The sequence below is a fragment of the Alosa sapidissima genome, chromosome 17 (assembly GCF_018492685.1).
Source record: "Alosa sapidissima isolate fAloSap1 chromosome 17, fAloSap1.pri, whole genome shotgun sequence".
Classification (NCBI taxonomy): Eukaryota; Metazoa; Chordata; class Actinopteri; order Clupeiformes; family Clupeidae; genus Alosa; species Alosa sapidissima.
In genome coordinates this window covers 5467496-5479922 of record NC_055973.1, presented here as the reverse complement: position 1 = coordinate 5479922, position 12427 = coordinate 5467496, and the positions used below count along the sequence as shown (strand labels likewise).

The 12427-nt window shown below is 44.8% G+C and overlaps 1 protein-coding gene across 10 annotated transcripts in view; it reads left to right on the top strand.

Annotated features, from left to right (window-relative positions):
• asap1b (ArfGAP with SH3 domain, ankyrin repeat and PH domain 1b) overlaps positions 1–12427 on the top strand; it is a 75999-nt gene that overhangs the window by 44713 nt on the left and 18859 nt on the right. For 5 of the 10 annotated variants that reach the window (XM_042068569.1, XM_042068567.1, XM_042068565.1 and 2 more), the window contains exons 9-17: positions 1260–1345; positions 2421–2496; positions 2612–2698; positions 3514–3522; positions 3852–3952; positions 4082–4151; positions 7387–7474; positions 7658–7706; positions 9524–9690. In XM_042068569.1, coding sequence (XP_041924503.1) covers positions 1260–1345; positions 2421–2496; positions 2612–2698; positions 3514–3522; positions 3852–3952; positions 4082–4151; positions 7387–7474; positions 7658–7706; positions 9524–9690 — 733 coding nt within the window. The remainder of the gene's footprint in view (positions 1–1259; positions 1346–2420; positions 2497–2611; positions 2699–3513; positions 3523–3851; positions 3953–4081; positions 4152–7386; positions 7475–7657; positions 7707–9523; positions 9691–12427) is intronic. The other 5 variants (XM_042068566.1, XM_042068570.1, XM_042068568.1 and 2 more) reach the window with 1 other exon arrangement.

The window sequence follows — 12427 nt, the reverse complement described above, 5'->3', positions numbered from 1 at the left end:
TTTCGTCTTTGCTCTCTCCCTCTCCCTCTCCTCTCTCTCTCTCTCTCTCTCTCTCTCTCTCTCTCTCTGTCTCTTTGTCTAGAATGTTGTGCGTTCATGTTTTTGTCTAGCCAGTTTCTCTCTCTCTGGCATGGTACACTGGGCTGTCTTGCACGTGCTGCAGTGTCCTGCGTGCTCTGTGGCTTATCTCCCTGCTCCCTCTCCCTCTCTATATGGCTCTCGTGTCGCCTCCAGTCTTTCACACAGTGAATAGACTTTTGCTTATTTGCTCTCTGTGTCCTCATTTTGCATTTTATCTTTTCCCTCTCGTTCTCTGCCTCTCTTGGTCCATGCTGCAGTGTGTGTGTGTGTTTGGCTCAGAGAAGGAGAGGTTTAGCAGGCTGAATTATTAATTGTAGTTGAAGCCCTTCCTCATTCACACAGAGCTTCAGCGGCGTCACAGAACAGGGCACCAGAAGATGTGGCAGTTTGTCTGAACAAACACACACACAATGTCAAAAGCATATGTATTCATGGGAATACAAGTGTACACACACATCAATGCGCTCTTTAAGTCAACACACACACACAGACACACAGCACTCCTCGTGCAGCGAAACCAGGCTAGATTAAATTCCTCTGCGGAGCTGCAAAATGGGCTGCAGCTGGAGCCCTCTGCAAGCTGTTGTGGATTTGCCTGCCACAAGATAAACCAGGATTAAGATTAATGTTTTATTCATTTGTATCGTGAGCATGTTTTATAGATTTTCGTTGTCTGCTGCATTGCACTTGTGCTGTTCTCAGACGTCCCGAATTAAACATGATCATAAGAGTGCTTTCTCTCTCATCCGCTCCTTCTGTGAGAGGAACGGCAATCGCTTCAGACGTCCAACAGACCCGATGCGTGTCATGGAATTTGTGAGACCCCCTGGTTGGTTGTTTGGTGGGATTTTCATTCTGCACCAGATGGGATCGGAGACGTTTGTCAGGATGTTGCATTGATCAGATCGCCACACTCCCCAGTTTGAAGCAAGAGGAACATGTCAGACAGCTCCGTGAACACAAGCGCACACAACAGGAGAGCTTTGTCAAAACGTCCCAAACAAAACTTCATTAAGCCGAAAGTAGAACACCAGTAGAACACATTTTAGCACTACCTCTGAGTTATTAATAATACATCTTAAATATTAACCCTACATCCTATTTGCCTGCTAATGTTTTATGCATCCCGTAGAGCTCAAAGCTGGCATACCCCAAAACCTCTTTCCTTTCCCCTGCAGTACCTGATCAAAGTGAATGAAATCAAGACCAAGAAAGGGGTAGACCTCCTCCAGAATCTGATCAAGTACTACCACGCACAGTGCAAGTAAGTCCTCTGACTCTAACTCTAAGTGTGCATAATTTGAAGTTTGGAGTGCTAGGTTTTTAAAAAAAATGAAGCCCGTTACGTGTTCCTCCCTTATCTCCCAGACTCAGGTTGAAAGCTGTGTCTTTGTGTGGGAATTGAACTTCTCTGAAAGCCCAGAGCAATAGCTTTGCGTGAGTCATCAGTAATAGCTGAGGTTCAGGTGAAGGACAGCGAATATCAGCATGATATTAAACGATGAGTTTGCTGAATCTAGGTCTCTTCAGACACATCACATTAAGGCCGCATCTGGCTGCACTGACTCTAATAGACCTTTGTCCTCGGTAACATCAGGTGCTATTTAGCGCAGTAGCATCATGACGACACGTGGCGCTTAGCCTGCAGTTTTCTGTTTTTATTTATTTCTTTTTGAGGGGGTTAGGGGTGGTTATGTCACCATGGCAACTCAGGCCCTCAGCAACTTTACCTCCCGGATGGGTGCCTGTGCACTTCCAGATGACTTTTGGAAAGTACAGTCATATTTAAATCTTATAAATATTCAGAGGCAACATTCAGATGTGTCTTGACAGCGGGTGGATGGTGGGTTTGGGGCAGGGGGTGTAATGTGGTGGTAGGGTGGGTTGGGGTTTTGGGGTGGTGTGGGGGAGGGGCATGCATTTGGGCTATTTCAGTAGCACTGAGTCAGTGCATCGTCTGTGTTGACAGTCTTGGCATTACACAGCTATTAGTCATGCACATCAGCAGTGTCCAGTCGTCAGCGTAATAGTCCAGCGGCCGCTTGGTATGGTAATAACTTCCATACTGTTGGATGAGAATAACAAAGCAAATTGGGCAGGCTACACTGTTGTGAAACTCTATCAGCTACAGTATTCAGGACAGAAATGGGGTTCATTTTTGTTAGTTTGTTTTCATTGTTGTGTCATGGATATTAACTTTGTTGCCATGCAGAATCAGTGCTAAGGAGGACCACATTAATTAGTTGCATACTGTAACACTCACATGTCATGTTGGTTCAGCAATTACAGTTCATTAATTTCCCTGTTCTGCATCCCTACCCCTTCTTTTCTCCTCATAGTTTCTTTCAGGATGGCTTGAAAACTGCTGACAAGTTGAAGCAGTACATTGAGAAGTTAGCTGCTGACCTCTACAATGTATGTACACGTCTATACTTTTTTTTTCTGTTCGAGTTGGTTATATTTGAACTTGGGGGTCTGATGATTTCTCATCTGCATTCTTCAGCTGAAGTTCTTCATTCTTTGTTTGCAGATAAAGCAGACCCAGGATGAGGAGAAGAAACAGCTCACTGCTTTGAGAGACCTGCTGAAGTCCTCTCTGCAGCTTGATCAGAAAGAGGTAGGCCCAGAGAAAGGAGTGCATCAGAACCTTGTACTGGGTCCATTAAGAAAGTTCAGTTTGCTCTGAAAAAGATAGAATGTTAAATCTTCTGTTAGCCATGTTAGATTCATAGGGGATGGCATACCATAATGTTACACAAATATATTAAGAATGGGATTATAGTACTCCTGAAACACAAAACGTTTCATTGGACTAGCTTAAACATTCTACAAAATATACAACTAATGCTCTGTCCTGTGTCATATGGCCGAAGTTGAATCCCATTATTTATGTGCATAGAAAACATATAATATAATACATTGTCATATTATGCGTCATTGTAAAGGCGGGCTGTGGAGGAATGTTAGCATAGAATTAGCACTTTTCTGCTCAGTGGGTGGGTCTTGGTCTCTCACTGTAGCATTCACTGTATCACGTCAGTTATATTCACTGATTGATTGCCTTATAGCTCTGTAGTATGGCCTGGGCCTATGATAGTTACACGGCTGTGTTTGTGTGTTGGAAAACAAAACCGTTGTTTGGTTATGTGTGTTATATTCTTGATGAAATAATACACTGGTGCACTTTACTCACATGCTAGCTTTTTGCAACTTCACTTTGCAGCTGTAGAATTGTTTTGCACTGCACTGCACTGACACACAGATACACAGGCATGCCCACAGTTTCACTGCTACGTTCTTAAAGTATGGTCTCTCAACACACACACACACACACACACACACACACACACTAAAGGGTCACTAGCACCACCTGGCTGTATCTTTCACGTTGTTGTCCTCCTATCTCTTTCTCGCTGCCTGTCCGGATTGAAGTCTAGGAGAGTAAGTCTGCTGCATGCTCACTGGCTATTACGTTTAAGACACCACTTCACTGACTGTCTGGTTTGCATGTGTTACTGTGCCAATAACTTCTCTGTCTGTGGTTGCTGTGAGCTTTTAAAATGTTTTATGGTGATGTGAAATAATGGTTTCGTGGGTGAGGTCTAGTTGATTTCATGATTGTCAGTGGAAGTTTGTGTTTGAACTTGTGTGTTTGGTGCATTTGTGTGACGTTTGTCTGAAGTTTCAGATTTCTGTAGAATTGTATGTGACTGTGTGTGTGTGTGTGTGTGTGTGTGTGTGTGTGTGTGTGTGTGTGTGTGTGTGTGTAGGACTCCCAGAGCAAGCAGGGGGGCTACAGCATGCACCAGCTACAAGGCAACAAAGAGTTTGGCTGCGAGAAGAAAGGCTATCTCATGAAGAAGAGCGATGGGTAAGATACACACACACATACACACACACACACACACACACACACACACACACACAAATATATACTTAAACTTAAACACACATTTTAGAAACTGTCAGGTACACTGATCTCACAATATCATGTTTACAGGTTGCGGAAGGTGTGGCAGCGGAGACAGTGCTCAGTGAAGGGAGGCATTCTCACCATTTCCCATGCCACTGTGAGTATAGCACACACACACACACACACACACACACTTTACCACAAGATACAGAAACCCAAATTAGGTTACTTCGGGATACGGCAGGAAACCGATACAAGTCCACTCCCTCATTCGCTAGCTGGTTGGCTGTCAGGAAATCACAGTGCTTGCTGCCATGGCGACAAAAGTGGAAATGATGAGTCAGCATGAAGGAAGAGCGTTCCACTGCACCAGCGTTCTGCTGCTGTATTTCCTTTTTCCTGTTCCTTTGGAATATTCTCTTGGATCTATTTCTCTCTCTCTCGCTCTCGCTCTCGCTCTCGCTCTCTCTCTCTCTCTCTCTCTCTCTCTCTCTCTCTCTCTCTCTCTCTCTCTCTCTCTCTCTCTCTCTCTCTCTCTCTCTCTCTCTCTCTCTCTCTCCATATGAATTTTACATGTAACTCATATGCAGGCCCACGACTACATGGGTCACTGTTGGATCAGTGAGGTTCCCCCATTAAGATGTATTTAGAATGTCTGGAGAGCTGATTACACAGAGAGGAGCACAGAGAGTGCACTTGTCCCTCTGAGACTTGGGTCTGACTCTGATATTTTGGGAACAAACTCTGGATCAGTCAGAGAGAGGCTGGCAGAGGCCAAGGCCGCCATGGCCTGTGTGCAGTCATTGTGGCAGACGAACTGCTGATGACCTCTCCTTCCCTCCCTCTCTCTCTCTCTCTCTCTCTCTCTCTCTCTCTCTCTCTCTCTCTCTCTCTCTTTTCTTTCTGTCTGTCTCCTGTTTTCTTTCTTTCTCCTATCTCTATGCCTCTTTCCCTCCCTCCATCTCTCTGTGACCCTCTCTTCCTTTCTGCCTATATGTCTCTCTTTCACTCTCTCCCTCCCTCAATCTCTCTCCTCCTTTCTTTCTTTCTTTCTCTCTCCCCCTCTGTCTCTCTCTCGCGCGGGCACGAGGCCAGTCTGTTACTCTGCCAGCTAATCCCTGCAGGACTGATAACTGCTTGTTAGTATCTGATTAACATCTCTCCCCCCCCCCTCTCTATCCCCCTCTCCCTCCCCTCCCTCTCCCCTGTCTGTGTCCCCTCATCTCTGCCCAGCCCTCTGAGCTTCTGCTGGAGCTGGCCACAGCCCTGGCATGGAGCCCCAGGGCAGCAGTTTGGTGTGTGTGTGTGTGTGTGTGTAGGGGGGGGTTCAGCCACTGCAGGCTCCAGTCTCCCCTTGTGACTCCTGCGTCTGGTCATATGATGCATTATGTGCTTCCAGATCCACCATGATGGCGGTTGTTCATATAAAGTGGAATCATCTTTCATTGGTCTTGATTGGAATGATTCAACGAAACTGATATATATGAATATTTGAATATTTAAACCGAACTGAGCGTCTTAATGTATTTTTTACACTGCTTTGCACACACATTGAAGATTTATGCACTTAAAGAAATATTGACGCAGCTCTGTCTTTAATGTAAAAAGCACCATCATGTTTTTTTAATCCAGATAAATTATACATTCTGATTTTGCATGGTAGTGCGCACTGTGTCCGTTTAATTATTGGCTGCACTTCAGTTCCACTCTATTTAAGCACAGTCGTCGTCTTTTCGTTTTTCAGGTCTAATTATTCCAATTCCAAGTACCACATCAGTGAACTTGAATTTGTGTCGGAATTAATATATCTTTTTATGGAAAAGAGTCTAATATTGTGCACTCGCACGCCTATTAACAAGTGAAAGACCACACACAGGAGTCTCTCTGGGAGACAATAAGATGTGTAGAAGTTACGAGGTCAATCAACCAACTTTCCCTGTCAGTGGTAGTTTGTGTTCAAGCTAACTCCAGTTCCAAACCAGACCTCTTAACTATATTCCCTGAAGTGGGTGTTGCATGTCTCCTCACAAAAACAGCTTGGTTGTTGCCACACACACACACACACACACACACACACTCTGCAAATGTTGCAGCATGTTGTGAAACCACACTGACTGCCTGGGATTTCCCATCCACAATGAACACAACATGTAGAGAGCACAGCCTCATCAAAGACATGTTTTGAAATGGTGCACATCCACCACGTTCACTGCTGTCAGTCTACACATCTATATAATATATAATAGTAATACAATAATAATATTATTATTAAGTCTATATTGTTCTATTTTAAATCCATGGGGCATGGTAGATGAGTGAGATCAATAATTGGGTCAGTGTGCTGTGGAGTGTGTCTGTCTGAGCTCCACTGAGCTGCCCAGCGGTGTGTGAATGGGTGTGGCGGGCGGCTGATGTGGGCACACACACATTGTGTGGTTTCTCTCAGCAACGCTTGGAGGTGTGAAATTAGCTTCATGTCGCTCCGCTGCTGTGAATGCAGCCGGAGCGGCGTATCACAGCCTCTCGCCGTGCTCACCGAATGACTGTGAATGCGCAGCGAACATGGCTCCACCTTGTCTCCCTCCGTCACCTTCTGCTGTACAGTACATGCCTCTGATTGAATTGTCCTCCTGTCATCGCTTTTACAGGGATGAAGGTTATCTGCCACTACGACGGATATCCCATCAATTGATTTCTGTAGAGGACATGATATCATTGTAGACCCCAAGGGAAAAAATGTGCATATGGTAGAAGATAAATGAACGATCGCTTTTATTTTATTCTCATGCATCTGTCATTCATGTCGTTCTCTTGAAATTTGAGAATTCACAACATAAATTCACATTGTATTATGAAAAAAGACATTGAGTAAGGTAGTGTAGCTATGTAGAAGCATATTTTCTTCTAATGATGTTACGTTACGTTAGTAGCGATAGTAGACAGTTAACGTTATGTCACAGATTTGTATGTGACAAAGTAGACACGAATAATGAGTTTATTTGATCAAAAATATGTGAAGTTTAAACTATTAAGATGTGCAAAAGGTGAAGCAAATAGGCCAACCTTAAGATTTGAAAGTAGGCAATATGCCCGTAGGCCTATGACATCTTCAAAAATGCCTGATAAATTCAGGTACAGGAATTTTCTTTGTTTTAAGCCCTGCACTTTTTTGCTGATTTCTTTATGCTTTTGTTTTCTGCTGCAAACAATTTATTGTTTTGTTGAAATTCAGTCTTCTTTGCATCTCCCTCTGCCTCCATCTCATCATTTTGTTCATTGCAACAAATTGAAGTTGTAGTGTTTGGTGCGGGGTTTTTTTTATTTTTTAAGACTACAATTAAAATGAATCTCTCTCTCTCTCTCTCTCTCTCTCTCTCTCTCCCTCTCTATAGTCTAACAGGCAGCCTGTGAAGCTGAATCTGCTCACATGCCAGGTGAAGCCCAGTGCTGAAGACAGGAAGTGCTTTGACCTCATCTCCCGTAAGTCGTGCCTCATGATTGATTGTACACAGAAACACAAAACACAGACACTCATACCCCCCCCCCCCGTCCACACACACACACACACACACACACACACACACACTATTCTCACCAAAAACATAAGCTGTGTATGTGAGAGTATTAACAGACATGTAAACTCCTTCATTTACTTCTTCACAGACAATCGCACATATCACTTTCAGGCAGAGGATGAGCAAGAGTTTGTAATGTAAGTGACTATAAAATTCTTTCTGAAACTATGAATAACCTGGCAACATATACACATGCATTCATTTTCCCTATTTTATAGTGGTATTTTTATGTCAGTCGTGCAGGTCAAGTTCATCTCCATGTTGTGTCAACCATAAAATAATTTTGAGATTGCTTGTGCATGGGTGACTGCACATTTAACCAAACTAGGTCAACAGCAATCAAAAATAAAGGCATGGCAAAGCTGCACTGGTATTGATGTTGAGTTTTGCGCTGTAAACCCCAATGCACTGGAGACTCAACTTTTTGTGTGATTTGGATTCTCTGATATGCTTGTACTTAGCCAGCACTTTGAATATCTCAAGACTAGTGCTATGTAATGCTATCTCGACAAGCCTTGTGTGTGTCTTACACAGCAGTATAGAAATAAGCACCAACTAGCCCACTGAGTTGTGCATTGTGAAAATAAAAGAACACAAGCCAGTCATTACACGAGCCCATTTAGGTTTCATTTCTCGTTTAATTTGTTTTTTTTACTGCAAATTGGCATCTTGGGGATTATCGAGGAGGACCTACAGCGGAAAAAGGACTGCCACTTAAGTGGTGTTTTGTTTTATGTTTATGGAGCACTGAGTGCTGTTGGTGTCGGTTTAGATTTTTCTCCTTTGTGTGTGTGTGTGTGTGTGTGTGTGTGTGTGTGTCTCTATGGCTTTGTCTTGTGTGTGTGTGTGTGTGTGTGCCAAGAGCCAGTTGTTGAGGTTTGGTGCTTTTTTCAATCTCTTTAGGTGGGAGTGAGTTATTCAGGTCACTTAGAGACCGCAGTCTTCTATTCCCACAGCCGTCTTCAGGCACACAGGCCAAGCCGCACATATCCACTCTGCACAGTGTCCTAGAGACTCTCAAACCCTCATACACACATATCCACCCTGCACAGTGTCCTAGAGACACGCAAACCCTCATACACACTGGTGTTAAACTAGTACACACATACATACACTATTCTCTGATACACAAAGATCAGACACCCAGTTCCACTCTCTCTTCCTCTATCTTGTGTCTTTCTCGCACACACACACACACACACACACACACACACACACACACACACACACACACACACACACACACACACACACACACACACACACACACACACACACACACACACACACACACACACACACACACACACACACACACTCTCCTTACATACGCTCATTAGGCCAGACCATGTGGCCAGTAAGTGTGTCTGCAGTGGACAGAGAGCAGTGTCAGGGGCCTGATTCAGAGATAAGCAATAAAGAGCATTTAATGAGCTAAGGGGCCAGGCCTGCCTGTGTGTGTGTGTGTGTGTGTGTGTCAGCATGAGACCTGGACAGTGCTGTAATGCTTATTGCCTCTGAACCAGTGGGACTCTTTGCCTTAGAGCTGGTACTCAGAGGCCTCAGTCTCATCAACAACCAGGCACTATAAAACAGGAGCTGGGAGTGTGTGTGTGAGTGACTGGGGACATAACAGGGATGTTGCAGGGTAAAGGGGTTTCTGGATGGTTATGTTTATCAGTTTGTCCATTGTCTCATCATGCCATGGTCCGTATTGTGTTTGTGGTATTGTGCCTGTGTGAATGGACATTAGAACTGACATAAAATATATAGTTTTCATGTGGAATTATTTTTTTTCTTCTTCTGTACTTTTGCACTTTTGACTGGTATCTGCAAAGACTTGTGTTTTACTGATGTTGATTTATATTCACTACAATTCAATACTTTTTGTGTTTGTGATCTATTTGCGTGTGCATGCGTGTGTGTTTATGTTTGTGTGTGTGTGTGATTGCAGCTGGATCTCCGTGCTCACCAACAGTAAGGAGGAGGCTCTGAACATGGCGTTCCGGGGCGAGCAGACCGCCGGAGGGGAGGACGGCCTGGAGGACCTGACCAAAGCCATCATCGACGACGTGCTGCGCACGCCCGGCAACGAGCTGTGCTGCGACTGTGGTGCTGCAGGTAACCAGAAGAGTGTGTGTGTGTGTGTGTGTGTGTGTGTGTGTGTGTGTGTGTGTGTGTGTGTGTGTATAATATGAAGTCATGTCTTTATATGTTGTGGAGCCCTGTGACCGCATCTGACAGCATTCTAGGGGATATGAATGAGGCCTTTGTGAGAACAAGGGGCTGTGAATGTGTGTGACTGTTCTTTTGACTCGTATATTTCCATCGGTCTGCGTATGTGCTGTTTATGTTTTCAGTGAACAAGAGGAAGAAGGAGAGAATCTCCACTTCCCTGTGTCCATTTTCCCATACAACTAGCTTACAAACACACACACACACACACACACACACACACACCTAGCACACCCACACAAGCACACACACACACACACACACACACACACACACACACATTTGCACACTTTACCGCTCAGTCCCTCCGACTGGCATCGGGCTCCCCTCGTGTCCGGTTGCAGCTGACTCAGGTCCTCCGCGCCCTTCCCGTTGTGCGTAAAGGGGACGCGTGCTGGCTGGCACTGCAAATCAGCTCACCTTCGACCCGGAGCATCACCTCCCTACCTCAGCCAATCTATTACGGCACAAGGACGTGTGTGTGTGTGTGTGTGTGTGTGTGTGTGTGTGTGTGCGTGTGTGCGTGCGTGTGTGTCTGGGATCGTGGCGTAGCATCTTTGATCCTGTTTGCTTTGTCAGGGGGCATTGGGCAGCGCTCCCAGATACGTGTCCCAGAGGTGGGACAGGCCTGGCTGAGAGAGCAGAGTTCCACTCGGGGCAACATCAGCATTCAAACTGACCGGTCCTCCACCATCCCTAACACTCAGACACGCACACACACACACACACACACACACACACTGAGAGTGTGCCATTGCAGACTCAGTGCCTGTACAGTGACTCCCCTCTCTCTTCATTCTCTCTCAGCTAATGGGAATTAGCCAGGGCTAGGCATCACCTGTGGCCTTCTCTTCCCACTGAAACATAAGAGTTGGTGTACGAGTGAGAAGTGAGAGAAATAAAGACGAGAGACGGAAGAGAGTGATGATGAAAGCTGAAGACAGGACGGGCAGGACGGAAGAGAGTGATAATGAAAGCTGAAGACAGGACAGGAAGAGAGTGATGATGAAAGCTGAAGACAGGACAGGAAGAGAGTGATGATGAAAGCTGAAGACAGGACAGGAAGAGAGTGATAATGAAAGCTGAAGACAGGACAGGAAGAGAGTGATGATGAAAGCTGAAGACAGGACAGGAAGAGAGTGATGATGAAAGCTGAAGACAGGACAGGCAGGACGGAAGAGAGTGATAATGAAAGCTGAAGACAGGACGCCCACGTCTCCGTTACAAAGATGTCTGCAAGAGAGACATGAAACTGTCAGGCATCAGCGTCAGTATGTGAGACTGCTCTACCTGGCAGACCGTCTATTGAAGGGCCGTTGCCAGAGACTCGTCGCTAGTCGAACCCTCATCCCATTCATTGGGTGGAACATCAACTACTCACACTGATAATGTTAAGATAATGTTTCTGAGATGTTTGTAATTTGTGATTGTTGGTCAGCTTTAACAAGAAGCATCATCAGCATACTGTATATCTCAACCTAAATCTCGTGGCAAAAGTGCGAGGTGTTTGAAGCGTTATGTCTTTGTTCTCGACCACCAAAATGTTGTTTCCTGTCCTAAGCTGTATGTTAATTTCTGTGGCATAGTGACTTCCTCTGTGAAAATGCATTGAGCTGCTTTGACGCAACCATACGTCTGCACTGATGCAACCGAGTAAATTCCCCAAGTTGACTAAATCCCCTGAAAGCACTTCAGTGTATACACCCTGTACGAAATTGTAGGCAGCACAAAATGCACACGTCCAAAGGGATGAATGTTGTTGTCAGTGACAGTCAAGTAGACTGTAAATATGTCAGCTTCACAGGCGTATAATTCTGTCTGCTCCCATAGCATGCATTTCATTTCATGTTAGCTTGGCAGAGCTAGCGTCTCGCTTGCTCTTTGTGTTATGCCGTTGGTCTTTTCTGCACTGGCCATCAGTATCATGGCGGTTTTAATGTGGTCTTATTCCCCTGCCTAACTGTGGCTTCCACTTCTAGAGAAAGGAGGTCCACTGGAGCCTGGTGGCTTTAGAGAGCTGCTCTCTGATCCTAGTGGCTTAACAGTAGCCCCCTGTGGTGTCTCCAGCCGTGTGTGTGTGTGTGTGTGTGTGTGTGTGTGTGTGCGTGTGTGTGCGTGTGTGTGCGTGTGTGTGCGTGTGTGTGTGTGTGTGTGTGTGTGTGTCTGCTGTTGCTATATTAAGCCGTTTGTGCCACACTTCTCTTCTCTCCTCACCCGGCTATCCGCTTATCTCTGCCGCTGTCTTTTCCTCGCTCATCTGAAAGGATTTAGCCCATGTGTAACAGGTGTGATCTTGCGTTGTGTAGTTAAGCACCATACACAAGGATTCCCAGTCAAGTATTTTTATTCTGGTAATAGACAAAATAATGCAATCATTCAACGGTCTTTAAATGATTGGCAATGCTGCAGCTAGAAATATAGAAACACTTATGTTAGCATATACAGTACATCTTACATAGTAGTTAACTAACCTAGCCTACTACGCAGCCTATATGTCATTATCAAAACAAATACAATGAATGTGCAAATCTCTGATCATACAAAAGTCTATCAGTATCCCTAGGTACATATACATGTAAGAACATTTTTGAAACCAAGACAACCATTATTATTAAAATAATCT